Raw genomic sequence first — 26,334 nt, 5'->3', positions numbered from 1 at the left:
TCAGTCTCAGCCAATCAGCAGCGACGCCCTGTCCAATGCGCTGGATGTAGTGTGGGAGCTGAGACTGCAGAGCGTCAGTGATGAGCAATGGAGAAACGCTTCCGTCATCAGCACACTGTTCAGTCAAACCCTCAAGCCGCTTTTACCGTCTGCGTCTCCATCCCTACTGCAGTGCGCCAGCAGCAGAAACCTCACCTGCCAAACTTACCAGCTCATGTAAGAACAGCCTTTCCTCAGCGTTAGCTCAGGACTGTGAGTGTGTTGAACAGATGTTTTGATCAGTGCTATTTCACACCCTTCCTCAGACTCACAGACTTCCCGCTGGTCAGTGAGACGCAAGGAACAAACATGGTGGAGTTCTTCATCTTGCCCTTCCTCAGGAGCAACACGACAGGTGAGGCAGAAGATTGAGGAGGTTTCAGGCAGGAGACCACTCACGTACATGAAGGAGACTTTACTGTGTGTGTGTGTGTGTGTGTGTGTGTGTGTGTGTGTGTGTGTGTGTGTGTGTGTGTGTGTGTGTGTGTGTGTGTGTGTGCAGACGCAGGCTGTGTGTCCTCGGCTAACAGCAGCTCAGAGTGGCTACAGAGGAACTTTGGCTCGTTCTCTAAGTTTGTCAGTCTCTCAGTTCTGCTCTCCATCAACGGAAAGTTCAGTCCGGTGGGTCTCCACATGTGATCTTCAGTCTCCATCTCCAGCATCAGTTCTCTTTGATTGTGATGTTCTTGTTCTGCTGTGTGTCTTCAGCTGGAGAGTCTGGTAGATCTGTCTCCAGGTCAGATGGCTGATCTGATGGCTGAAGGTCTGCCTGGTCTTCCACAGAGTGTGGTCATCACTACGCTATTTGATTATCTGCTGGTGTCTCCTGAGGAACGAGGACTTCCCGCTGTTCTTCAAGACCTGCTCTTGATTTCAGGGAAGGTAAAGCTTACTCTGGCGTTTCCTTCTGCTGAACTCCAAACTCAAACACACGCCACTGTTAGGAGCTGTGGGTGAACACTTAGAAAGGGGTTTTTGCGAACAGTGAGCATCAGAATAGCTGACAGCACGGCTGCTCAGTATGGTCTGGAGTCTGCGAGTTTCACCTGTACATGAGTTTGTCTGGAAAGAGACTGTAGAGTAAATGTGCAGTGGACAGACAGGAGAGTTGTTGAAGGAGATTTGCAGTGATGGCGCTGATGTGTGTTTGTGTTTTCACAGGTGTCTGTCCCGTGCAGCTCCTACACACTGATGTAAGTGTACTCGAGTCTCTGTTGACACGTCACTGAGTCTCTGCTGTCTCTTGTGCTGAAATCTCCTCTAATTCTGTCTGTGTTTGTCAGATTTGAGAGGCTGTTTCAGGCTTTACCTTCCCTGTCTACAAACATGGAGACTCTGGTTTACCACACAACTGAAGAACTCAAGCAGACTGGAGCCAGAGGTGAATCTCAGGCTTTGTGCCTTCAGGATCAACACTATTGACATTATTTCTGCTAAATCTACTGATTTACTGTGTGTCTTATTCTTAGGCTGCCCGCTTCCTCCACTGCCAACAGTAAGAGTTTTTCCTTTTTAACTCAGTCTTTCTCTATCTTATGAGGCTTCTCACCATGACTCACGTTCCTCTCGTTTCCCTCAAATACAATCAAACATTGCTTTTGGAGGTTGTTGTTTAATTAGTCCTGTCTTTTCCATGTGTTTTTAGTGTCTGTTCACTCCTCTGAATGGTAAGTGCAGTCATGCAATAAGCTTGTTTCTGACCTTGATCTAGTCAGTGTGTGAATGAATGTTGGGAAAAGCTGAAGCCGCCTCTGCACACTAGCCAGTCTCCATAGGCAATGAGGCCACTGTTACTCATGTCCACCCTACTGAGTGTTGTACGCTGACCTCCCTTATCTGTAAAGATCCATAGGTCACCCTACAGGTGTCTTCAAACTTTGAATGCTTTTCTCATTATGATGCTTACTACACAAAAGGAAACTGAAACAAAAATGTAGCACTGGCCATAGAAGAGGCCCAAAGCCTCAGAAACTAGTAAATCCGACTACGCCACCCTGGTGGGGGAACCAGGGAAATACACCCAGTTAAGACTCACAGGTAAGTTTTACCACGTTGAAGACAAAGAAGGAATGGAGCGAGACAGGAGATACAATACAAAAATACAAGTTTTATTTTAAGAGCACCATTAAAAGGGATAACAGTTAATAAAAACAGTATTTGACCTCCCAGCCAGGCGTAGTGGGAGCAGAGCAGTCTAGCTGCAACTCGATGGCAAAGTTACTCGGTTAAATTTGACCCCATATCAACCACCGCACACTCACATTAGTGGAACATCGCATCACTCCACACAGCCCCCTGTGAACCACCAGTGAAAGGCAGCAGCTGGCCTCCCTGCTCCACCACCAGGCCTTTATGGCTCCTAACAAAAGAAATACAAAGTCAAAATAAGAAACCAAATAACCGTACAATAATAATAATTATAAAAGTTTACCAGACACTCAGTGGGATTACTTCAGGATGCTGGTTGTACTGCACCAAGGGCTAGACAAATTATAGAGCCCACAAAGAGCACCAGCAAAATACAGGATTAAAATAAAGATAGATAAGGTTGAAAACCCAAGCTAACAGAAATAAACAAAAAGAAACAAATAGTACAAAACAATAATTCCCCAGGATAAGCTTAGTACGTACAAATGCTCATGAATACCCAGCCAATGCAACCGCTGCAGCTAAATCAGGCCAGTCTGTACATAATGCACTCACACTAAGTCACATGACAATCAAAAACAAAGCACTAATAATGTAGTGTCCGGAAGCAAACTTATTTGTAAATTAACCAGTTAATAATTAATGGGCAAAACAAATAAAAAGAAAAATGCAGTTAAGCAAAGCAAATAAAAATTTCCAGCAAGTAAAAGCAAAACTAAAAAAAAAAAAAAAAAAAGAAAAACTAAACAAAGAGGAAAGAAAAAGTAAAGCAAAACGGATATAAAGCAGCACAAATATAAAGCAAAACTAAATATAAAGCGAAACTGAATAAAAAGCGAAAAAAAGTAAAGCAAAACAAATATAAAGCAAAACAGCAGCGGCGTCACATGTAGAGTCTTCCACCAAGGATCGTCATCAAGATCGTAATAATTTGCTAGGCCTCAATGGTTTAATGTTAGATTAACGATCGCACCGCCTTTGTTGAAGAAGAAAAAGACGTACTTGCGTTCGAGGTCGGCTGACGCCCATTCAGGGTTATATGGTTACTCACACAAGCATCACAGCTTAATTGCCCCGGTTAACACTCACGCACCCACTCATCTCTATAACTGAAAGTGAAACAATAAACACCCATAGCCAACCCAGCAAACGTGTTCAATACTAATCACCGCACATACCTGTGAAGCAAAACAGACGCCGCCAGCACCACTCTAACTCAACTACAGCTATTACAGACTCAGCACAGTTTCAACCCTTCACAACAACACACAATAGTCATCTTAGCCTACCTTAATGCAAACAGGTAACAAACAGGAGCACAAAGACCGGGGGATGCCAGGAAGCCAACATCAACAGGACACCACATACCCGTCAAAATACGAGTCCTTAAACAGTCGGACTGCTCGAACTTCATTGGTCTACCGATAATCACTGACCAAGCCCAAAATGACACACCTTGCCACAAAAAGATTAGTTTCTTAGAGACTCAAGACTCGGCATTTCTCTCTGATCACTGCCCAGTGCTTAATGGAGCAGTTTTACCTTAACCCTAATTCAGCAAACTCCAAATACTTAATCATGTGTCAGCAACTGGTCATGTAAATCTGGAGATTGCTGGAGCGAGGAAGGTAAGAGTAATGCCCTGTTGTCAACAAGAAACTGAACCTGTCAGCAAGTGAATCAGCTTTAACGCTCAAGTGTTTCCTTCAGTCGTGTTTACTCTGTGGTTTACGGCTGTTGTGTTGAATCTGAAATGCAAATCCCAAACACTGACCAATGTTCTCTATGATTTCACCAGTTACCAGCGTTTGTTCAGGAGTCGTCAGGTATGAGCAAATACTCTCTTCTGCACTTTGACACAGTGGCAGCATCTATGAGACGCTAAACTCTGATGTTTCCCACAGTAATGAGACTCTCCTGTCTGCGGCTCTCGCCAGCGCCCCCTGTCAAGTCAACCTGCAGCAGTACGCTTGTTCTTCGGTAAGAAGATGGAAAATTCCCAATCAGAAGCTGAGTTGACACTGATGACCTTCTGGGAATGCTCGTTGCTCCAGCAGTGTCTGCAGTCTCTGTGGTGTTCCCTCAGCGGTGACGTCCACTGATCAGGTGTCTTGTGTTTGCAGCTCACAGGCCTCACGGCTGAGGATCTGGCTGACCTCCTGACCTGTCAGCTGTCCGGCAACAGCAGTTACTCCACGGAGATCTGGAAGCTGCTCTTCACCAAAGCCGATCACCTTCTGGATAGAGCCCTCGCCATCTTCTCCAGCGCAGCAGCAAATACGGTAAATGAGCCCTGTACAGCTCTCCTCCAGTGTTTACTGGGACCCTGACTGGGAATGTGACAGTAACCCCTCCCCCTCATTACTCCATCAGTCTCAGCCAATCAGCAGCAACGCCCTGTCCAATGCGCTGGATGTAGTGTGGGAGCTGAGACTGCAGAGCGTCAGTGATGAGCAATGGAGAAACGCTTCCGTCATCAGCACACTGTTCAGTCAAACCCTCAAGCCGCTTTTACCGTCTGCGTCTCCATCCCTACTGCAGTGCGCCAGCAGCAGAAACCTCACCTGCCAAACTTACCAGCTCATGTAAGAACAGCCTTTCCTCAGCGTTAGCTCAGGACTGTGAGTGTGTTGAACAGATGTTTTGATCAGTGCTATTTCACACCCTTCCTCAGACTCACAGACTTCCCGCTGGTCAGTGAGACGCAAGGAACAAACATGGTGGAGTTCTTCATCTTGCCCTTCCTCAGGAGCAACACGACAGGTGAGGCAGAAGATTGAGGAGGTTTCAGGCAGGAGACCACTCACGTACATGAAGGAGACTTTACTGTGTGTGTGTGTGTGTGTGTGTGTGTGTGTGTGTGTGTGTGTGTGTGTGTGTGTGTGTGTGCAGACGCAGGCTGTGTGTCCTCGGCTAACAGCAGCTCAGAGTGGCTACAGAGGAACTTTGGCTCGTTCTCTAAGTTTGTCAGTCTCTCAGTTCTGCTCTCCATCAACGGAAAGTTCAGTCCGGTGGGTCTCCACATGTGATCTTCAGTCTCCATCTCCAGCATCAGTTCTCTTTGATTGTGATGTTCTTGTTCTGCTGTGTGTCTTCAGCTGGAGAGTCTGGTAGATCTGTCTCCAGGTCAGATGGCTGATCTGATGGCTGAAGGTCTGCCTGGTCTTCCACAGAGTGTGGTCATCACTACGCTATTTGATTATCTGCTGGTGTCTCCTGAGGAACGAGGACTTCCCGCTGTTCTTCAAGACCTGCTCTTGATCTCAGGGAAGGTAAAGCTTACTCTGGCGTTTCCTTCTGCTGAACTCCAAACCCAAACACACGCCACTGTTAGGAGCTGTGGGTGAACACTTAGAAAGGGGTTTTTGCGAACAGTGAGCATCAGAATAGCTGACAGCACGGCTGCTCAGTATGGTCTGGAGTCTGCGGGTTTCACCTGTACATGAGTTTGTCTGGAAAGAGACTGTAGAGTAAATGTGCAGTGGACAGACAGGAGAGTTGTTGAAGGAGATTTGCAGTGATGGCGCTGATGTGTGTTTGTGTTTTCACAGGTGTCTGTCCCGTGCAGCTCCTACACACTGATGTAAGTGTACTCGAGTCTCTGTTGACACGTCACTGAGTCTCTGCTGTCTCTTGTGCTGAAATCTCCTCTAATTCTGTCTGTGTTTGTCAGATTTGAGAGGCTGTTTCAGGCTTTACCTTCCCTGTCTACAAACATGGCGACTCTGGTTTACCACACAACTGAAGAACTCAAGCAGACTGGAGCCAGAGGTGAATCTCAGGCTTTGTGCCTTCAGGATCAACACTATTGACATTATTTCTGCTAAATCTACTGATTTACTGTGTGTCTTATTCTTAGGCTGCCCGCTTCCTCCACTGCCAACAGTAAGAGTTTTTCCTTTTTAACTCAGTCTTTCTCTATCTTATGAGGCTTCTCACCATGACTCACGTTCCTCTCGTTTCTCTCAAATACAATCAAACATTGCTTTTGGAGGTTGTTGTTTAATTAGTCCTGTCTTTTCCATGTGTTTTTAGTGTCTGTTCACTCCTCTGAATGGTAAGTGCAGTCATGCAATAAGCTTGTTTCTGACCTTGATCTAGTCAGTGTGTGAATGAATGTTGGGAAAAGCTGAAGCCGCCTCTGCACACTAGCCAGTCTCCATAGGCAATGAGGCCACTGTTACTCATGTCCACCCTACTGAGTGTGCTACGCTGACCTCCCTTATCTGTAAAGATCCATAGGCCACGTTAGAGCCCCATCCAGACAAAAACTTTAAATAGTTAAAATGATGACAGCCACAGCCAGATCACCCTGCAGCCCAAGACTGGTTACACACTGAAGCTAAGCAGGGCTGGGCCTGGTCAGTACCTGGATGGGAGACCAAACGGGAAAGCTAGGTTGCTGTTGGAAGTGGTGTTAGAGAGGCCAGCAGGGGGCGCTCAACCTGTGGTCTGTGTGAGTCCTAACGCCCCAGTAAAAGTGAAGGGGACTCTACACTGTCAGTGGGCGCCGTCTTTCGAATGAGACGTTAAACCTAGGTCCTGACTCTGTGGTCATTAAAAATCCCATGGCACTTCTCGTAAAGACTAGGGTGTAACCCCGGTGTCCTCGCCAAAGTCCCTCAATAGGCCCTTACCCATTATGGCCTCTTAATCATCCCCATCCACTGAATTGGCTCTATCACTGTCTCTTCACTCCACCAATAGCTGGTGTGTGGTGAAGCACTGGCGCCATTGTCCTGTGGCTGCCGTCGCATCATCCAAGTGAATGCTGCACACTGGTGGTGGTGTAAAGATACTCCCCTCATGATTGTGAAGTGCTTTGGGTGTATGGCCATACACAATAAATGCGCTATATAAATATACACATTACATTACATGATGAAGCTGTCAGCAACCTTGAGTGCTCGCCTCATTATGATGCTGACTGTTACTGAAGAAACTGAATCAAGTGAAAAGCTTTCAATAGTCTTCACATGATATTGAGTCAATTATAGACATTGATCCATTTCTAATAGGTCAAGCCCAATATTCAAGCAAACTACTGGACTTGACCCGGCTAGTGAATTGCTCAGCACTGAATGTTGTTCATGGGCACTGACAGCCCAAACAGTGCTGAAGGAGACTGAAGAGTCAGCATCTCTCCCCGATCACTGCCCAGGGCTGTAACTGAACTGTTTTGCCTCAACCTTAACCCTGCAAACACCGAACCCTTTGTCACCTGTTGAATTGTTCCCATGTAAATCTGGAGATTGCTGGAGCGAGGAATGTAAGAGTGATGCCCTGTAGTCAACAAGAAACTGAACCTGTCAGCAAGTGAATCAGCTTTAACGCTCAAGTGTTTCCTTCAGTCGTGTTTACTCTGTGGTTTACGGCTGTTGTGTTGAATCTGAAATGCAAATCCCAAACACTGACCAATGTTCTCTATGATTTCACCAGTTACCAGCGTTTGTTCAGGAGTCGTCAGGTATGAGCAAATACTCTCTTCTGCACTTTGACACAGTGGCAGCATCTATGAGACGCTAAACTCTGATGTTTCCCACAGTAATGAGACTCTCCTGTCTGCGGCTCTCGCCAGCGCCCCCTGTCAAGTCAACCTGCAGCAGTACGCTTGTTCTTCGGTAAGAAGATGGAAAATTCCCAATCAGAAGCTGAGTTGACACTGATGACCTTCTGGGAATGCTCGTTGCTCCAGCAGTGTCTGCAGTCTCTGTGGTGTTCCCTCAGCGGTGACGTCCACTGATCAGGTGTCTTGTGTTTGCAGCTCACAGGCCTCACGGCTGAGGATCTGGCTGACCTCCTGACCTGTCAGCTGTCCGGCAACAGCAGTTACTCCACGGAGATCTGGAAGCTGCTCTTCACCAAAGCCGATCACCTTCTGGATAGAGCCCTCGCCATCTTCTCCAGCGCAGCAGCAAATACGGTAAATGAGCCCTGTACAGCTCTCCTCCAGTGTTTACTGGGACCCTGACTGGGAATGTGACAGTAACCCCCCCCCCTCATTACTCCATCAGTCTCAGCCAATCAGCAGCGACGCCCTGTCCAATGCGCTGGATGTAGTGTGGGAGCTGAGACTGCAGAGCGTCAGTGATGAGCAATGGAGAAACGCTTCCGTCATCAGCACACTGTTCAGTCAAACCCTCAAGCCGCTTTTACCGTCTGCGTCTCCATCCCTACTGCAGTGCGCCAGCAGCAGAAACCTCACCTGCCAAACTTACCAGCTCATGTAAGAACAGCCTTTCCTCAGCGTTAGCTCAGGACTGTGAGTGTGTTGAACAGATGTTTTGATCAGTGCTATTTCACACCCTTCCTCAGACTCACAGACTTCCCGCTGGTCAGTGAGACGCAAGGAACAAACATGGTGGAGTTCTTCATCTTGCCCTTCCTCAGGAGCAACACGACAGGTGAGGCAGAAGATTGAGGAGGTTTCAGGCAGGAGACCACTCACGTACATGAAGGAGACTTTACTGTGTGTGTGTGTGTGTGTGTGTGTGTGTGTGTGTGTGTGTGTGTGTGTGTGTGTGTGTGTGCAGACGCAGGCTGTGTGTCCTCGGCTAACAGCAGCTCAGAGTGGCTACAGAGGAACTTTGGCTCGTTCTCTAAGTTTGTCAGTCTCTCAGTTCTGCTCTCCATCAACGGAAAGTTCAGTCCGGTGGGTCTCCACATGTGATCTTCAGTCTCCATCTCCAGCATCAGTTCTCTTTGATTGTGATGTTCTTGTTCTGCTGTGTGTCTTCAGCTGGAGAGTCTGGTAGATCTGTCTCCAGGTCAGATGGCTGATCTGATGGCTGAAGGTCTGCCTGGTCTTCCACAGAATGTGGTCATCACTACGCTATTTGATTATCTGCTGGTGTCTCCTGAGGAACGAGGACTTCCCGCTGTTCTTCAAGACCTGCTCTTGATCTCAGGGAAGGTAAAGCTTACTCTGGCGTTTCCTTCTGCTGAACTCCAAACCCAAACACACGCCACTGTTAGGAGCTGTGGGTGAACACTTAGACTAGAGGTGTTTTCTTCTGCTTAATTTGTAAACAACATATCTTTTGTACACACAAATCACTAAAAATTGCTGTATGTTTTGTCTGTGAATGTGAGAAGGTTGGCTGGTTATCTTTTCTGTTTGTGTAGCAATATGCAGTCAAACAGTTGATTTGATTCTCTTGAACAATTGTCATTTCTGATCCTGCTGTTAATCTTTTCTAGAGTCCACTCAGCTGTTCAGCCGATCAGTTGATGTAAGTGTTTGTTTATTAATATTCAGTTTAAGACAGACGTCTGTAGTGAGTCAATGCAATCATCTTGAGCTCTTGATTTCTCTGGTAAATCAGAGTTGCGCGGCTCAACCAGTTCTTGCAGTCAGGAGCGGGCAGTCTGGAGCCTGTCGTCTGGAGAAGTGTTAATGATCTGATCCTCAATGCTCCTGCGGGTCAGTGCCGTCTCTTCTGCATTTCTATAAGCCGTGGTGTCTGATAACTGTACTCATCAATGCTGTTTTTAACTGCACAGGTTGCACTCTGTTCCCAGTGGAGAACGAGGTATGTCCATCCCTTAAACTGAATCTCATTTGTGTCTTTCTTAAATAAAGAGGGTCTAATGATAGTGTGTGTGTGTGTTTTCCCCGACAGTGTCCAGTGACTCTATACAACGGTAGTCAACTATTCCTGTTCAGCATTACCATTTCTTCATTACGTGTGTGTTTCTGTGTGCCTGTCTTCATGTTTACCTCTGTGTGTGTGTGTGTGTGTGTGTGTGTGTGTGTGTGTGTGTGTGTGTGTGTGTGTGTGTGTGTGTGTGTGTGTGTGTTTACAGAGACTCAGGTGTGCAGTGCAGTGAACAGGTAGAGTTCAGCTTTTTGCCTCTGATCAACACTTCCCTAAACATGTACTGCTGTCCTTGATCTGCAATATGAAGCTGCGCTCGTTTCTGTCACCTATGAGAGAAATGTCTAGGAATAACAGCTCAAATGGTCACTCTGCTCGCTCTACAAACAAACAAGTGTGTTCATGTATATACATACAAATGAGAGTAATATGATTAGAAAATATCCAGTTGCACCTTCAAGCAACATGACTGGCTATTTTACCATCTAAAATCAATGGAAGTGAAGGAATAAGGTCAATGCACGTGTGTGACGTCATCGTTTTCAGACTTTCGTTTTGTGTGTTTGCATGGACATGATAACAGCTCTGTTTCCAAAAACTTCCACTTTAAACCCATTTTTAAGGTGCTTTCACACCTGCCTTATTTAGTTGGATTGAATCGCACTAGAGTTCGTTTCCCCTTTTGGTGCGGTTGGTTTGGGCAGGTCAGAATGCAGCAATCGTACTCGAGTGCGCACCAAAAGCAGAATAAATAAGCGTACTGAGACCTGCTTAAGGAGGTTGTCTCGGTACGCTTTCAAACGAACCCTGGAGCTGTTCATTTGTGTTGAGAATATGATCCGTACCAAAACAGGTCCTAACGCATAAAGTACTGCGCCTTTTGGATTAATCCAGCTGCCGTAGGCCGATGCGCTGTGCATTATGGGATATGGAGGGAAAATATTTGTTGACAGCGCTTTACCAACAGAGAGAGAGAGAGAGAGGGGAAAACATTAGCTGATGGGTCGTTGGTAATATTTCCGCAAGATGAGCATGTCGCAGTTTAGCTATATTAATTCACGCCTCCTCCTGAAGTGATGAGTGATGCATTAAACACTGTTTTCCAGCCGCGGCCCGCTTCATTCTCGTAATGTATAGTTTGTCTAAAGCAGGGATACAGTCAGCCAGCGCAGTCGTCCCTCCAGAGTAAAAGGTTTTGTTTACCTGCGGGAGTTCACTGGCATTTTCCCGCACGTGAATTCTGACCAATCAATGAGCAGTTTAGGAAATATACTCAACAACATCTGGCCAATGAGAGATGTGGATTTTGTCAGATGACTGCATTTTGGTTTGTTTCAACTGGTTCAGACCAAAGCCAGCAGTGTGGTGTGAAAATGACCCAAAGACGGCAGAACATGCAACAATGCATCATTTATTACCCTTGATCCGGACCAAATGAAGCGAACTATGTTTGTGTAGACAAATCATATTCAAGTTTCTCGATTTAGGCTGTAAACATTGTGGAAATGGCTTCTAACAGTGTTTGTGTGTCCCGATGTGTCGCAGCTCTGTGTTACAGCAGCTCCTGAACAACAGAAACACTACAAACGGCCTTTGTGACTTCAGTGTCACACAATACGCATGCACCCCGGTAATCAGCCTATATTTCCCAGAATGCAGCTGTTTGACCAGGCGTGATGAGGCGGTGTTCTGAGTGTGTGTGTGTGTTCAGGTGCTGCTCAGTGTGGATCAGCTAGTGTCTGTGCTGTCCTGTCACCTGTCTGATGCCGTCTCCAGCACACCTGACAGCTGGAAACTCCTCCTGACCGGAGCGTCAGACCTGCTGAATGTGGCTCTGCAAATACTGTCGGACAGGGTAAAAGCACAGCCTCACTCCTGTCTGCAGCACATCTCTCAGAGTCAGCTAGAGAATCAACTATTGTCCACGTAAAACGTCTGTTATTGACTCTCCATTTCTAGTTTTGGAAATGATGAACTGATTATATTGTATGTAGATCCTAGTGGGCACAACATTGCACAGCAGGAGTGTGTGTGTACAGTATGAATGAGTTGAGCCCTCACAGATCTCTCTTTTACATTACACATTCTTCAGGATGCTTTACAGTAATCTGTTCATGCATATACAGTAGATTAGTCCATACCAATAATACAACTGATCATCAATCTAACAAAAAACTGAAGAGCTCAAGGCAAAAATAGCACACCTAGATTTATATTTTGGGGGGAAATAAGTGTCCTTATCAGTGTCTCCATCATCAGTGTCTCCATCATCAGTGTCTCCATCATCAGTGTCTCCATCAGTGTTTGTTCAGTGTCTCCATCAGTGTCTCCATCAGTGTTTGTTCAGTGTCTTCATCTTGTGTGTTCAGTCATTATGGTGGAGCAGCAGCTCTGCCTCAGTGGCTCTGGATGTCCTCCGGGAACTGCGTCTGGACAGACTCTCAGATGACGGTGTCGTGTGGTGGCTGTCTGAGCGTCTGCAACCGTTCCTGCCGTCCGCTTCAGAGACGTTCCTGCGCTGTCTGAGCAGCAAAAACTACAGCTGTCAGAACTTCCAGACCATGTAAAGATCATCCACACCACACACACACACACACACACACACACACACACACACACACACACACACACACACACACACACACACACACACACACACATCTGGAGTAGCTCAGACTGCAGTACATGCTGGTTGATGATAGTGTGTGTGTGTGTGTGTGTGTGTGTGTGTGTGTGTGTGTGTGTGTGTGTGTGTGTGTGTGTGTGTGTGTGTGTGTGTGTGTGTGTGTGTGATGCAGGGTTAAGACATTCAGTGCGGGATATCTTCATATGAATGACCCTCAGCGTCAGATGACATTGACCGCCCTCATCTTACCGCTCCTCTCCAGAGGGACTGCAGGTACTGAACTCTTCTCCACTCCTGCTTGTGTCTTTTATCTCACAGTCGCTTATGTCTCATCATCAAGAGCTTTCCTCTGAGAAATGGGAGTTATTTGTATCTTATTAGGATGCTGAGGAGCACTTTAGGAGCTATAGTTAGATTTGTGACACAGTAAATAGTGATCTGGTAACCTGTGAAGTGCTGAATGCACAGCAAGTCTTTTTCAGTGTCTAATAATTCTCCGGTGGATGGTTGATGTGACTGGTTTTAATTTCATAAGGTTTCTTTGACACCATCAATAATGTAATGTAATTAAAATATAATCAGTTTAACACTTATTTAATTCTCCAAGAAGAAAACGAGATGGTAGAAACGCAAGTGCCATCAAGAGCAGCAGGCGAGCACAGAAACTTCTTGAAAATACTGTGGTAAAATTAATGTCCATAGTTCAAAGCGTGAGCGATGTAGTTTAATGCAGCGCTTCTTGTCCTCACGTTATGTTGTGTCTCATTAAGAGTTGTAAGAACCTGTTCTTCCTGTGCTAGTGCAGTGCTGTAGACATGATGTGTGTGCATGAGTGTGTGTTCATGTGTGTTTGTGCAGGTGTGGCGTGTGTGTCCAGCAACAGCTCTCAGTGGCTCATCAGTAACTTCGGCCAGTTTTCAGCTCTCGTCTCTCTGAAGCAGATGATCGCACTCAACCCACAGTTCGACCCGGTACACTCACATCACATGCTTTCAATCATATGAAATGTATAATTTTTAAAAAGAGGCATATAAGCCCCCTTACCCTACCCTGCACTGGGGGTGAACTCTAATATGAATCAGCTGCTATTTAAAAAAGATATGAGTAAGCATTGGGTTTGGTTGTATGAGAACCACATGCTGTGAGACTTTTCTCATTTGACACAAGATTTAGGTTTATGATTACAGCAAGAAAGCGACTGTTGGAAAAACTGACCTAAATCAAGGTTCAGTCAGACCCAGTGTCTTCCAGAGAGAGGCCTGCAGCTTTAACATGATGTCTGATCCTGTGTTGTATTAACGTGATGTCTGATCCTGTGTTGTGTTAGTGTGATGTCTGATCCTGTGTTGTGTTAACGTGATGTCTGATCCTGTGTTGTATTAACGTGATGTCTGATCCTGTGTTGTGTTAACGTGATGTCTGATCCTGTGTTGTGTTAGTGTGATGTCTGATCCTGTGTTGTGTTAGTGTGATGTCTGATCCTGTGTTGTGTTAACGTGATGTCTGATCCTGTGTTGTGTTAACGTGATGTCTGATCCTGTGTTGTGTTAGTGTGATGTCTGATCCTGTGTTGTGTTAACGTGATGTCTGATCCTGTGTTGTGTTAGTGTGATGTCTGATCCTGTGTTGTGTTAATGTGATGTCTGATCCTGTGTTGTGTTAACGTGATGTCTGATCCTGTGTTGTATTAACGTGATGTCTGATCCTGTGTTGTGTTAACGTGATGTCTGATCCTGTGTTGTGTTAGTGTGATGTCTGATCCTGTGTTGTGTTAACGTGATGTCTGATCCTGTGTTGTGTTAGTGTGATGTCTGATCCTGTGTTGTGTTAACGTGATGTCTGATCCTGTGTTGTGCTAGTGTGATGTCTGATCCTGTGTTGTGTTAACATGATGTCTGATCCTGTGTTGTGTTAACGTGATGTCTGATCCTGTGTTGTGTTAACATGATGTCTGATCCTGTGTTGTATTAACATGATGTCTGATCCTGTGTTGTGTTAACGTGATGTCTGATCCTGTGTTGTGTTAACGTGATGTCTGATCCTGTGTTGTGTTAACATGATGTCTGATCCTGTGTTGTGTTAACGTGATGTCTGATCCTGTGTTGTGTTAACGTGATGTCTGATCCTGTGTTGTGTTAGTGTGATGTCTGATCCTAATGTGTTGTTTTCTCCTGTGTTGTGTTGCAGCTGAGCGCACTGCCCTATCTGTCCCCAGATCAGCTGGTGGAGCTGATGTTTGCAGATATTCCTGGTCTGCCGGAGAAAGCTGTGGTCATCCCTGCCGTCTTTGATCAGCTGACTCTGCAGCCAAACATGATCGTCTCCACACTCGCCATCATGGTTCAGTCATTAGTGACGGTAAACATGATTTTAACCACAATTAGGCACAGCATAGTTTACACAGACCCACGTTACCCTTCATCACACCCTAATACTAACTTATTGGCTGTGATGATTTAGGGCGGGTCTGAGAGGTGTGGTGGTGGAGCACGTCTCATGTCCCACAGAAGAGCTCCGGTCGAGACGTTTGTGTTTTCTGATTAAGTTGTTGGATGTTTTCTAGTTTCAGCCTCCTCCTTCCCTGAATGACACTGTATTCCACTCAGAAGTTCTCCATCCTTATGTCCTAATCCTAGGCAGGGCCGGCGCGTCCATAGAGGTGACCTAGGCGGCCACCTAGGGCGGCAGTATAGAGAGGGCGGCGTCTGCAACACCCCCCTTACCACCCGCGTCCTCAGTTATGTCCGCGACACCTCCCTCACCATCCGCGTCCTCAGATATATTCGCGCATAGGGTGGCAGAATAGAGGTCTGCGACACCTCACTTCATTTTCATAACCGGTCACTTTCGTTTTCACATTGGAGTTGAGGGCGGCGTGATCGTCCTCTGCCTAGAGCGGCAGTTCAGCTTGCTCCGGCCCTGATCCTAGGGTGTCAAACTTCTGGAGAGCCACAGCTCTGCACAGTTTAGCTTTGAAACCTACAGGTAAGTGTGTTGAAGCAGGGCTGGAACTAAACTCTGCAGGGTTGCAGTTCTCCGGGGACTGAGTTTGACTCCCCTGCCCTAATCACCTGAAAGGCTTTACTCTCTGAACTGACAGCTTCAAGTCATAGTGCATAGGGATGAGCACTTCCAAGTGGAACACAGTGTACAACACCAATCAACTTCCCAGCGTACAGGATCATAGGACACAGAGTGTCCATCAGCTGTGCCGTTAGAGATTCTTCATTCAGTCAGGCCGTTTGTGATGGCCAGTTTTGAGCACTTTGGATGGGGACAACACTTCAGTATGGCGGTCATGATTGTTTTCAATCTGAAGTGCTTTTCGGAAGGTGATATATCATGTCTGGAGATTGATCTACTGCCACTGCAGCATTGCAAAGGATTTCTGGCATGAGCTCAAAGCATCATTGGGAAGTCGGTACAGCAAGACACGCTTTTACACTGTGTGGCACGACACGCTTCGTGTTCAGTGATGCTTTCAGTGTAATCATTCTCACTTGCCTTCAATATGGCGCCACTACACTGATAATCCCACCTGCTTTATGCAGGACTAAACTGCAGAGGAAATGCAAACCGAGCTGAGCACATCCAATCTGAAGGCTCATGAAGTAGATCTGTGACTTTAAAAGTGCCACTACTAGTGTTTAGAGCAGCACCAACAGAAATGTGAACGCTTACGACAGTGTTGGCTGTGCAGAGGTGTAAGCAGAGCGCTCAACACAGACGGTTAATCTGGCTGATTTCTCACTTGCTAACATGTGATGTCTTCCTCTCTGACAGAGCAACGTCTCCTGCGCCACAAATCAGCTGATGTGAGTGTGTGTTCATGTGTGTGTGTTTGATGTGTGTGTGATCTGTCGCTCTGGAGCTCACACCTGTGTCTGTGTGCTAGTGTCCACCGTCTGGATCACCTGATGCTCGGTGTTTCGGTGGATCTGGAGATGGTGGTTCTGAAGAGTCAAGCTGCTGTACTGCAGAGCGCTCCGCAAGGTAACCCGCTGCCGTATGTACTGCGCTCTACATTTGTGTTAAAGTCTGATCACACACTGATGAATGTCTCTCTCCGCCGCAGGGTGTGTGAACTCCAGCGGGCAGGTGAGTATAGACTGGTTGTAGTGGTTTGTGTTGAGCTGTTGACTGAAGCTTGTGTGTTACTGACTGAGTGTCTTCTGTCTGTCGCAGTGTGGCGTCACTACAGTGAACGGTGGGTGTACTTCTCTCATGTGATTTCTGTGTGTAACCATGCTCTGCTTGAGCTGACGGCTGTATCTCTCTCTCTCTCTCTTTCTCAGAAACGGCTGTGTGCCAGAGCGTCAACAGGTAGGGTCACCTTCAAGATCCCTTCAGATAGTCATGCTTTTAATACACAGTTATCTGAGGAATGTGTGTTTTGCACAGCTCTGCCGTGTCCTTGTATCTCAGTTCACCTCATGATGGCAGTCAGCTGTGTAAATTCAGCATCACGCAGTACGCTTGTGCACAGGTATTCCAGAAACACTCCTGAGCTCATATAGACATGCTCCTCCTGTCTCTCTGGACACATGTATGTTGTGTTTTGTGTTCAGTTGGCAGCTCTGAGCCCGCAGGATCTGGCAACCGTGTTGTCCTGCATCCTCAGTGGGAATAAAAGTGCATCCAATGAAACCTGGAAACTCTTCACGCAGAAGGTCACGCCTGTTCTGGGTCCAGCGCTCGACCTGCTCGCCAACACGGTGAGACAGCGGATCAGATCGCGTCTACATACAGATTTAAGTCATGTTTTCAGTTTGGCTGTTCCTCGATAATGATGAACTGTGTCTGCTCCTCCCAGAGGCTGAATAAGTCCCTCCCCCTAGAGTCTTTCTTGAATATGATTGGAGAGGTCACTCTGAGCTCCTTCAGCTCCTCCGAGCTGCGAGATGGTTCGTTCGTCCAGCGCTGGTTTAACTCCAGACTCCGCCCATTTTTACCCTACGCCTCGGAGACCTTCCTGTCCTGTCTGTCCACCAGAGACTTCAGCTGTGACACCTTCAGGATAGTGTGAGTGTAAATCACACACACACACACACACACACACACACAGAGGTTTGTTTTTGTGAATTGTGGGGACATCCCTTGCATCAGCAATGTCCTCATAATCCATCTCCTGTAATATCTGTGTCATTATACACATTTGTGACCTGATATGTCACACACACACACACACACACACACACACACACACAGTACATGTGCACGCAGCTCATCCAGAGTGTCTTCCGCAGTGTGCAGAGCTTCAGTCAGAGTTTCGGCTTCATGTCCAGCGATACTCAAGCTAGCGTCTGCCTCGACTTCATTCAATTCTTCCTCTCTAGGAAGACCGTCGCAGGTCAGACCCTCTCAGACACACATGAATAAACACTCAGGGTTTGCATCAAACGCTCATTTGCGATGTGTTGGTGTGTGTTCAGGGTGTGTGAACGTCTCTGAGAGCAGCTCTGATTGGCTGATCAGCAGCTTTGGACGTTTCTCAGATTTAATCCCAATTTCGGACCTGCAGACGATCAACCCCAGCTTCAGCGTGGTACACACACACACACACACACACACAGATGATTAGCGTGTACAGATGAGAGTGTGTGTGTTCACCAGCTCCTCTGTGTTTGTGCAGATGGACACTCTGGGTCTGCTGAGCATCAAGCAGTTGGCCGAGATCTCCAGCACTCCTGGTCTCCTGTCCAGCCCCGCCGCCGTCACTAACCTGCTGCTGTATGTGCCGGACACACAGCTCACATCCTTCTACATGTCCATGTCTGGAGCGCTGCAGGTGACACACACACACACACACACCTGTGCCCTACTGCTGCTTGGGTGCAGAATAACACAGGTTTATGGTTCCAGATCACTGTGTGATATGATTGGCTGTTTGTAGAGTATGTGGGTTGTGATTGGCCGGTTGTGGAGATTCCGTGTTCTGATGGTCATGAGGAGTATGTGTGTTATGATTAACTGTTAGTAGAGTATCTGTGTCGTGATTGGCTGGTTGGAGAGGATCTGTGTTCTGATTGGCTGTTTGTAGAGTATGTGTTTTCTGATTGGCTCTGTGTCCGTCAGATGCAGGATGTGGTTCTCCCTCCTCCAGTGCAGCAAGCGTTCCTGCAGCAGGTGTTCATCAGAGCCAATCTGACCACGGTATCAGACAATGATCTGGTGTTCTGGATCACCAACATTCTGCCTCCATTTGTAGAGAACATTACAGTCCAACAGGTGACAACCTACTTCAGCATTGTCCAGCAGCGGCCCTGCCCTATCAGCCAGCAGGGGTAAGACTCTCACATACACACACACACTCACACACTCGCCAGAGCACACACTCAGTCCGTGTGTTGTGTGTCCTCAGTGTGCAGCTGCTGAACTCCTCCAGCTCCACCTTCCAGCCCGCAACTCAACAGCAGATCTACCAGCTGATCCTGGGCTCTCTCTCAGGTGTGCACAGCCGTCCTCACACATGCTACATTCAACATGCGAGATATCACGCAGTCTTTCTGTGAAGAAAAACAGTGAGCAAGCTTTAGGAGACACCTCTTCCTCATTAATGAACCGTTCTGCTGCTCATGAGTCCTGTCAGTCACTTCATCCACATTTCATTTGCAAAGAGTTATAAGCCAGTATTGATGTGCTGTTTCCAGCTGAAACTTCAGTACACACTCCGGGAATATCAGAGATGCGTTTTACATCTAGTCTAAAGAGTCAGAACAGGTCTCCTTTAAGGCATGGGGACACTGCCCTTTTTGCCCTGTTGACTTTCACTCATACTCTGAATGCGTCCGATGGGAAACACAAGCTGAAAGAGGAGAAAGTGACCACACCTTACTGAAATCTAAAATATGAAGATGAGCAGTCACATCATATTGTTTATTCCTGCCACGTCTGACTGCTTCTGCATGTTCAAACTCCAGTGTGACCGCAGCTGTAAAGTGAGCACAGATCCACACTTCACTTCTGTACTGGAAGTATTGGAGCGATGAGTGCAGTGTGGCTGTGCCTTCATTCTAGATTCCTACACTGTTTGGGATGGATAGTGAGTGAATTGTAATGCATCATGTATGTTTGTTTACGTCTCCATTTGCTCATCCACCCACAGGCCCCGCCCCTCTGCATTGCTATGGTAACCAGAGCTTCTATGCTTTCCTGACGTCATCCTTCATGAGTTTCCAGTTCCCAAATCTGACCACCTTACTGTCCCTGATCCCGCCGGGCCGCGAGCCGCAGGTCAGACTCCGAACTGAGAACACAAAGATTAAATCTGTCTGTTGTTTACAACGGGGGTCTAAATGTTGAGTGTGTGTGTGTGTGTGTGTGTGTGTGTGTGTGTGTGTGTGTGTGTGTGTGTGTGTGTTACACATCACAGCTGTTGGCTTCTATCTCTCCATCGGACATCACCAGTCTCCTGAGCCGGCCGGGCGCTGTGGACGATGTTTCTCAACTCAGCCTGCTTTTCACACATTACCCACAGACGCCGCAGTACTTACAGACGGTACGGGCATCCTTCACTCCTCTAAAAGCTGGTGCACACATCTGACATTTAAATCCTTTTAGATTACAGTGATATATTTGATCATGGGTGTCCAAAATGGTCCTGGAGGGCGGGTGTCCTGGAGAGTTTAGCTCCAACTCTGATCAAACACACCTGAACCAGCTAATCAAGCTCTTACTGCATGTATCAGAAACGTCCTGGCAGGTGTGTTGAAGCAAGCTGGAGCTAAACTAAGCAGGACACCAGCCCTCCAAGACCCAGTTTGGACACCCCTGTATTAGCTAATGTCTTCTTCTGATCGATATTATTACACGGCTCTCAGGAATACTCATATATCCGTCACTCTGCTGTTCTTGACTGTTGACTGTTTTTCTCGTGACTGAATAGTAATAATCAGTAGGTTAGTGTAGCTGCATTCAGCTGTTTTTCTTTCTGCAAGCTTTAGATTTCATTAAAGAGCTAGTGAAATACTGCAGTCCAGATCAGTGTTTTGTGTCTAAGAGTTTAGTTTTGTGGCCAGTAACCATGTAATAATCAGCATAAAGTACATCCAGATGGTGGATATCGATTACAGAATAACCCTTCACCTTCTTTAGCCATAGGGGATTATTGTGTCTGTTGTTCCCCAAATTAAGTGTCTTTCTGTCCTGCAGGAGCCGCTGTTGTCTGTGGATCTGGCCCGGGAGATCTTGTTTAGCGTGTGGCCTCAGGTTCTGCAGGTCCAGAACCAGTCTGAGGTGGACCAGTGGTTTGATTATAGTCTGGATCAGTATCTGCCGCTGCTCACCTCCGCCTTCATCAGCCCCAGCCTCATGCAGAACTCCTCCTGCCTCTGCTTCCAGAAGATGTGAGTGACGAGCCCTCTGGGTTCTGACAGCATGCTGGGAGCTGTGCAGAAACACAGGGCTCATTCTCACCGAACACATGTTTGCTTACACAGCCACTGAGTACATTCAAGTCAGTTAATCTGTATTTCTATAGAGCGTTTACAGTGTAGATGGTGTCAGAGCTGCTTCAGTCCAGTTTTCAGTGTTGAAGTTCAGTTCAGTGTAATGTAGGTGTCTCTGCTGAAAGCCCAAACACCGAGCAAATCCACCGATGCACAAAAACACACACCCCAAACCCAGCAGACCAGTGGGAGGGACAGTGGAGGAACACACCAATTCTCATTAAACAGAACCTTGCAGTGGTTGTCCCGCCTACGAGGTCTTCTGATTGGTCCTCTGCTGTGATGAGCAGCGCTGAGTGTAAAAGTTTAACCTCTTTTAAAAAGTCCTGAATCAGGAGCGTAATGGTCACACACACGTCTGTCAAGAGTGTTTACATTGAAAAACAATAGAAATTGAGAAAACACATTCTGTGGGGTCATATTTTCAGGAAAAGCTCTATTTTGTATAATTAATAGTGTTGCCAAGTCCCCGAGCTGGTTTCTGTGACCAAGGCAAGTGAAATCGGAGACTGGAACTGCTTATTTCTATGGGCTATACACACAGCAAGTGTTTTCTACCAAAGTTAAGCTTCCAGGTTTCTGTGACTATTTTCATCTTTGTAAGGTTCCTTTTACAGCATTAATGTTGTAATGTCATTAAATACATTCAGTTATATAGACTTCAGCATTCATTCAGTTGTTGAACCATAAAACGAGATGAAAACTGTGTAAACTCACCTGCTGAGGGCAGAAACTCTATTAGAAACACTGAGCTTAAATAAATGTTCATATTTTAGAGAGATGGTGGGGAAAATGGAGTTTAATGCAGCACTTCTTGTCTTGTCTGAGACCCACTTTATACAGTATATCTATCAGGCAGTGAAGATAACTAGTTTTTAAAGAAGTCAGATGTTTAATGCTGTGATTTTGTAATGGTGCGACAGTTCGCTTGAGCTGCTGACTGAAAACGAAAAGTCGGTGTGCATGCAGCTCACTAACCACAGCAGTGAGCGGAGTACCGCTGAGTGCAGGACAGATCTCAGACCTGCTCTGGAGAGGTGTAATGAGGGTGTTTTATGTGTGTTTCTGTCTTTAGTGTTTCTGTGATGGCCAATTACAACTACAGTGCGGTGGATTTTACACAGCAGGACTTTTACGACAGCATCGTGGTCTTCCTCAACATCTGTGAGTTATTAAAGCTGTGTGATCAGCACGTCTTGTGTTGCTGAATGCCTTCTCATTTGCCTAAACGCTGGTCATTGTGTCCTCAGCTTCAGATTCTCAGCCTGCGAAGTGTTACAACACCTCTATCCCCGCGCTGAACTCCACCGCCTGGTTCGTCCACTACATCTCCGTCTTCTTGAGTTTCCTCACGCTGGATGACCTGCAGACCTTCGGCTCCATTACGGTGCGTCAGCGTCTCCAACATCTCCATCATCAGTCTCTGTGGCTGTATTCTTCTCTAAACCCTGTTTGTTTTCTTCTTCTGTCTCTGCAGCCGTTCATCGATAACCTCCAGAACCTGCAGCTCTTCGGTGAGGTGGAGGTTTCTGATGACGTCACACAGCACTATGTAGATCTGCTGTTCGAGACCTATCCAAACTTCAACGCCTACTAGTGAGAATCACCAAGAGCACTACCTAGATCATTACCGGGCACTGTAGTCTACTCTCTGTTCACTATAAAGAATGATCTGTGACATGGAAGGGTTCTGTGGATACTAAAGGGGTAGTTCACCCAGAAGGTTATAATTCTGTGGTTAATTACTCCCCCTCGAGTGGTTTTAATGTGCTCAGAGCTTCATTCCTCTTCAGATCACAGATGAAGACAGTAAGAGAGCTCTGGTGTTTCATCTAGAATGCCTTCATCCGTGTTCTGGAGATGGAGTACGGTCTCGGGGGATTGAAACTGAAGCTGAGGGAAGTAATTAATGACAGAACTTTAATTTCTGTTGAACTGACCCTTTAAAGGTTCTTAATGAAATCAGATTGTATGATGTGAACATTCAGCTGGTGGTCATCATCATCAGAACAGAGTATGACGGGTTTATCAGCAACTCTTGTATAATATTAAAGGGTTTATTCTGGGATAACAACCGGCTGGATGTGCATTATCCGGATTATTACACAGATACCTGCCACAAAATAAACTATCACAGCTACTATGAGCTGCAATTATTAGGTAGAGCAGCTGGATGCCGCCTACAGAGACCTACTTACCAAACAGCGGCGATAGGAGAACCAATACAGATGCTCCTCTGTAATTCAGCTGTTATCTGAGAATAACATACCTTTAATGTCGGGATCAGCCAATCAGACTCAAGTATTCCAGAGAGTCTTTAAGAGCTGCTCTCATCACATGCAGTGTGTGTGTGTGTGTGTGTGTGCGTGTGCGTGCGTGTGTGTGTGTATGTGTGTGTGTTTCAGTCTCCCGCTGAAGTTCCTCTGCTTGGCTCCTGCTGGATCCTTCACTCAGCTGACCTCAGTACAGTTGAAGAACGTCTCCGCTAACATCCAGGAGACCTGCTCCGACATCCCAGAAGAGGTACGTACAGGAATGTGTGTGTGTTTGTGTGAGTGTGTGTGAATGCATGTGTGTGTACCAGACATAATGTATTGGTTTGTGTGAGTGTGTATTAGTGACTGTGTGTGTTTGTGTGCGTGAGAGTCTTATATCTTCATCTACATGAGTGTGTGTGTGTGTGTGTGTCTATGAGAGAGAGAAAGAAAGAGTGCGTGTGTGAGCATGCAGTGTGTGTGTGTGTGTGTGTGTGTGTGTGTGTGTGTGTGTGTGTGTGTGTGTGTGACTGTGTGTGTGTGTGTGTGTGTGTGTGTGTGTGTGTGTGTGTGTGTGTGTGTGTGTGTGTGTGTGTGTGTGTGTGTGTGTGTGACTGTGTGTGTGTGTGTGTGTGTGTGACTATGTGCATGTGTGTGTGCAGGTGTCTGCGGCTCTGGCCAGTAATCTGGAGGTTCTGACAGAAAACTCCATCTCGGCTCTGGGTCAGTCGTGTGTGGGTTTGAGCACTGCACAGATCAGCACCTCTACAGGCAGTGTCCTGCTGGGGGCGCTGTCACTGCTCAGTAACATCACCGGCTGGAACCTGGATCAGGCCATGATGATCATACAAACACTGCTGGCGTCTGGAGTTTACAAGGTACAAACTGATCCAGAGTCAGTGCTGAATCAATACTTTCATTTCTGCAGCTGAGCTTCCACCCAAAGACGTGCAGTAGAGTCACGAGCAGAACTGTAATGTCTGCTGATCATCAGTGAGGAGATGAGTGCTGCACAGTAGAGCATCTCCTCCTCAGCTCCCGCTGCTCCTGCACAGACATCACTGAGGGAAGTGGAGTCTGCTGCACTGTGGGGATTCTCCTCTGAGCTGTTTGTTCTCCTCTAATAACTGAGCTGCACCTCAGAAGGCTTTAGGGGAGCTGGGGCTCCTGGTGCGGGCCCCAGACGTGTTGTTGTGTGAGTAACCTGCTGTGTGATGTTACTGAACCTGCGTGTGTTTCAGATCAACAGTGCTGCCAGTCTGGAGCAGCTGGGCTCTCTGATCGTGGGTGTTCAGTCCTCCGTCATCACTGCGCTCTCAGCAGACGTGCTGCTGCAGACGGCCACCTCGAGCGCATTCGTCACCAATGTGGCCAGTGCTCCCACCATCGTCCAGCAGAGCTACGTCACCCAGGTAACACACACACACATGCATGCACACACACACACAAACACAGATACACACACAGACTTACACATTCACACACGCACACATGGTCTCTCTCACTCCCTCACACACACTCTCTCTGGTTCTGCTCAGATCATCAGTGTGAACAGCTCGTCTGACGCTGTGATCTCGAACGTTCCGGATCTGGTGTCGCAGCAGATCCCGCGCAGCCTCCTGCTGAGTGTGACGCCCTCGCCTGCGTCTGCACAGCGGATCAACCAGAAGAGGTGGAGACACGAGCAGGTCAGTGTGTGTGTGTGTGTGTGTGTGTGTGTGTGTTTGTGTGTGTGTTTTTTCTTCTTTTGTTTGTTTAGCTGGAATAAAGTCGGTGTTTAAATGCTGTTTCAAGAGTTGACACTTAGCTGATGATCAATAAAGCATGTTTGGCATGCTGTCCCGGGAGAGAGCCCTGAGCACGTAATATTCTCAAGCCCGGGGTTCCCTCCCGTTGAAAGGGCGAGAGGGAAGTTTGAGCTCAGGTAGATCTCGAGAACTCCCCTGCTTGTCGCTGTGTGAGAAGTGTAAACTAAGATTTTCTCAGGTGATCATTTGGATTAATCGATTGGCTGTGGTGCATGTTTTTGGACGATGGGAGGAAACCGGGGAACCCGGGGGTAAACCATGTGAGCACGGGGAGAACATGCAAACTCTGCACAGAAACGCCAACCGGCCTGATAGGAGGTCAGATCAGAGGTGTTCTTGCTGTGAGGCAACAGTGCTAGCCACTGGACTACCGTGTCACTATATCGGGAAAAGGGGTGGGAAATAGGGGTGGAAGAGGGGAAACTTCAAGATGAAGATAACTGGAGTGAAAAGCTCTGATTATTTATAATGCGTCCGTAATCAGCTAATAGGGCAGATACAGAGCTGATGTAGTGCCAGCTGTGTTGATCATAAGCACATGATCCTCTTGAAATCCACACTTATGTCAGGGGGTACCCAGGGCTACCACACACCCCCCACCCCAGTTTAATGAGTTGTTTTACACAGCTCGACAGCCTCTTCAGATGTGCAAGACATTTCTCATAGAGAGTTATGATGTGTCAAAGTTTGGTCCAGTGGTAAGTCAAAGGGATTTTTCCACCTTTGCGGATCAGTTTTTGGAAAACCGAAAGTTGGAAGAAGCTGTAAGAGACACAGCGTAAATCTCCAACCCATTCCCAGAGGACTGCCGATGTGGGCATTCGTAGCAGAGTCTGGATAATACAGAGCAGAAGCCGGAATATTAAAGAGTCAGAGGTAAATCCATTCTCTTGAAAAAGCGTGTTGATGTAAATCTGTTAACAGCTCTCAGGAAATACTCGAAAAAGAATTTCACAGGAGGGTGAATAATTTCATCTGTAACTGTATGTTATGCACAATAAATATAAGGCAACTCTGTAGATTAGGGAACACGTCTCCACTGATCACCAATGAGTTTCCTCACTCCTGTTGATTAGCAGGAATATCTGGGAGAAGACAGTGATGTCTGCTCGATGAGTACAGATGAACAGCCGATATCCTAACACTACATCCGTCTGTTAATATTAATAACACAGACGTTTGATTAAATGCCATTCCGATGTTGTGTTTCCTCCTCAGGCTGTTTTCATCTTTGAGTCTGTGGCTTCGCAGTTCAGCAACGCAGACACGTGAGTGAAGAGAGCCACTGTTAGCCGCTAGCATGGTGGAGTTAGCTGTGTTAATGTGTGTGTGTGTGTGTGTGTGTGTGTGTGTGTGTGTGTGTGTGTGTGTGTGTGTGTGTGTGTGTGTGTGTGTGTGTGTGTGTGTGTGTGT

General features: G+C 46.8%; 1 protein-coding gene across 2 annotated transcripts in view; it reads left to right on the top strand.

Moving 5' to 3' along the window:
• mslnb (mesothelin b) overlaps positions 1-26,334 on the top strand; it is a 52,287-nt gene that overhangs the window by 18,617 nt on the left and 7,336 nt on the right. The window contains exons 36-96 of one of the 2 annotated variants that reach the window (XM_087237788.1): positions 5-216; positions 306-394; positions 542-660; positions 748-921; positions 1,201-1,232; positions 1,323-1,420; positions 1,509-1,534; positions 1,685-1,706; positions 3,986-4,013; positions 4,092-4,167; positions 4,311-4,469; positions 4,561-4,772; positions 4,862-4,950; positions 5,080-5,198; positions 5,286-5,459; positions 5,739-5,770; positions 5,861-5,958; positions 6,047-6,072; positions 6,223-6,244; positions 7,627-7,654; positions 7,733-7,808; positions 7,952-8,110; positions 8,202-8,413; positions 8,503-8,591; positions 8,721-8,839; positions 8,927-9,100; positions 9,388-9,419; positions 9,513-9,610; positions 9,691-9,719; positions 9,810-9,831; positions 9,994-10,021; positions 11,331-11,415; positions 11,497-11,640; positions 12,155-12,348; positions 12,584-12,684; positions 13,270-13,382; positions 14,599-14,769; positions 16,195-16,226; positions 16,307-16,404; positions 16,487-16,509; positions 16,597-16,618; positions 16,707-16,734; positions 16,813-16,897; positions 16,980-17,126; positions 17,225-17,433; positions 17,658-17,761; positions 17,844-17,956; positions 18,044-18,199; positions 18,487-18,695; positions 18,773-18,858; positions 19,517-19,644; positions 19,784-19,909; positions 20,563-20,756; positions 21,934-22,022; positions 22,109-22,245; positions 22,336-22,454; positions 23,264-23,381; positions 23,776-23,991; positions 24,355-24,525; positions 24,652-24,801; positions 26,140-26,189. In XM_087237788.1, coding sequence (XP_087093914.1) covers positions 5-216; positions 306-394; positions 542-660; positions 748-921; positions 1,201-1,232; positions 1,323-1,420; positions 1,509-1,534; positions 1,685-1,706; positions 3,986-4,013; positions 4,092-4,167; positions 4,311-4,469; positions 4,561-4,772; positions 4,862-4,950; positions 5,080-5,198; positions 5,286-5,459; positions 5,739-5,770; positions 5,861-5,958; positions 6,047-6,072; positions 6,223-6,244; positions 7,627-7,654; positions 7,733-7,808; positions 7,952-8,110; positions 8,202-8,413; positions 8,503-8,591; positions 8,721-8,839; positions 8,927-9,100; positions 9,388-9,419; positions 9,513-9,610; positions 9,691-9,719; positions 9,810-9,831; positions 9,994-10,021; positions 11,331-11,415; positions 11,497-11,640; positions 12,155-12,348; positions 12,584-12,684; positions 13,270-13,382; positions 14,599-14,769; positions 16,195-16,226; positions 16,307-16,404; positions 16,487-16,509; positions 16,597-16,618; positions 16,707-16,734; positions 16,813-16,897; positions 16,980-17,126; positions 17,225-17,433; positions 17,658-17,761; positions 17,844-17,956; positions 18,044-18,199; positions 18,487-18,695; positions 18,773-18,858; positions 19,517-19,644; positions 19,784-19,909; positions 20,563-20,756; positions 21,934-22,022; positions 22,109-22,245; positions 22,336-22,454; positions 23,264-23,381; positions 23,776-23,991; positions 24,355-24,525; positions 24,652-24,801; positions 26,140-26,189 — 6,491 coding nt within the window. Of the gene's footprint in view, positions 1-4; positions 217-305; positions 395-541; positions 661-747; positions 922-1,200; positions 1,233-1,322; positions 1,421-1,508; positions 1,535-1,684; positions 1,707-3,985; positions 4,014-4,091; positions 4,168-4,310; positions 4,470-4,560; positions 4,773-4,861; positions 4,951-5,079; positions 5,199-5,285; positions 5,460-5,738; positions 5,771-5,860; positions 5,959-6,046; positions 6,073-6,222; positions 6,245-7,626; positions 7,655-7,732; positions 7,809-7,951; positions 8,111-8,201; positions 8,414-8,502; positions 8,592-8,720; positions 8,840-8,926; positions 9,101-9,387; positions 9,420-9,512; positions 9,611-9,690; positions 9,720-9,809; positions 9,832-9,993; positions 10,022-11,330; positions 11,416-11,496; positions 11,641-12,154; positions 12,349-12,583; positions 12,685-13,269; positions 13,383-14,598; positions 14,770-16,194; positions 16,227-16,306; positions 16,440-16,486; positions 16,510-16,596; positions 16,619-16,706; positions 16,735-16,812; positions 16,898-16,979; positions 17,127-17,224; positions 17,434-17,657; positions 17,762-17,843; positions 17,957-18,043; positions 18,200-18,486; positions 18,696-18,772; positions 18,859-19,516; positions 19,645-19,783; positions 19,910-20,562; positions 20,757-21,933; positions 22,023-22,108; positions 22,246-22,335; positions 22,455-23,263; positions 23,382-23,775; positions 23,992-24,354; positions 24,526-24,651; positions 24,802-26,139; positions 26,190-26,334 lie in introns of both variants that reach the window. The other variant, XR_015477052.1, reaches the window with a different exon arrangement.

The sequence above is a fragment of the Danio rerio genome, chromosome 1 (genome assembly GCF_052040795.2).
Source record: "Danio rerio strain M-AB ecotype USA chromosome 1, GRCz13ab, whole genome shotgun sequence".
In the NCBI taxonomy this organism is placed as follows: domain Eukaryota; kingdom Metazoa; phylum Chordata; class Actinopteri; order Cypriniformes; family Danionidae; genus Danio; species Danio rerio.
The sequence above is the reverse complement of the archived record's forward strand: the minus strand, read 5'-3'. Positions and strand labels throughout refer to the sequence as shown.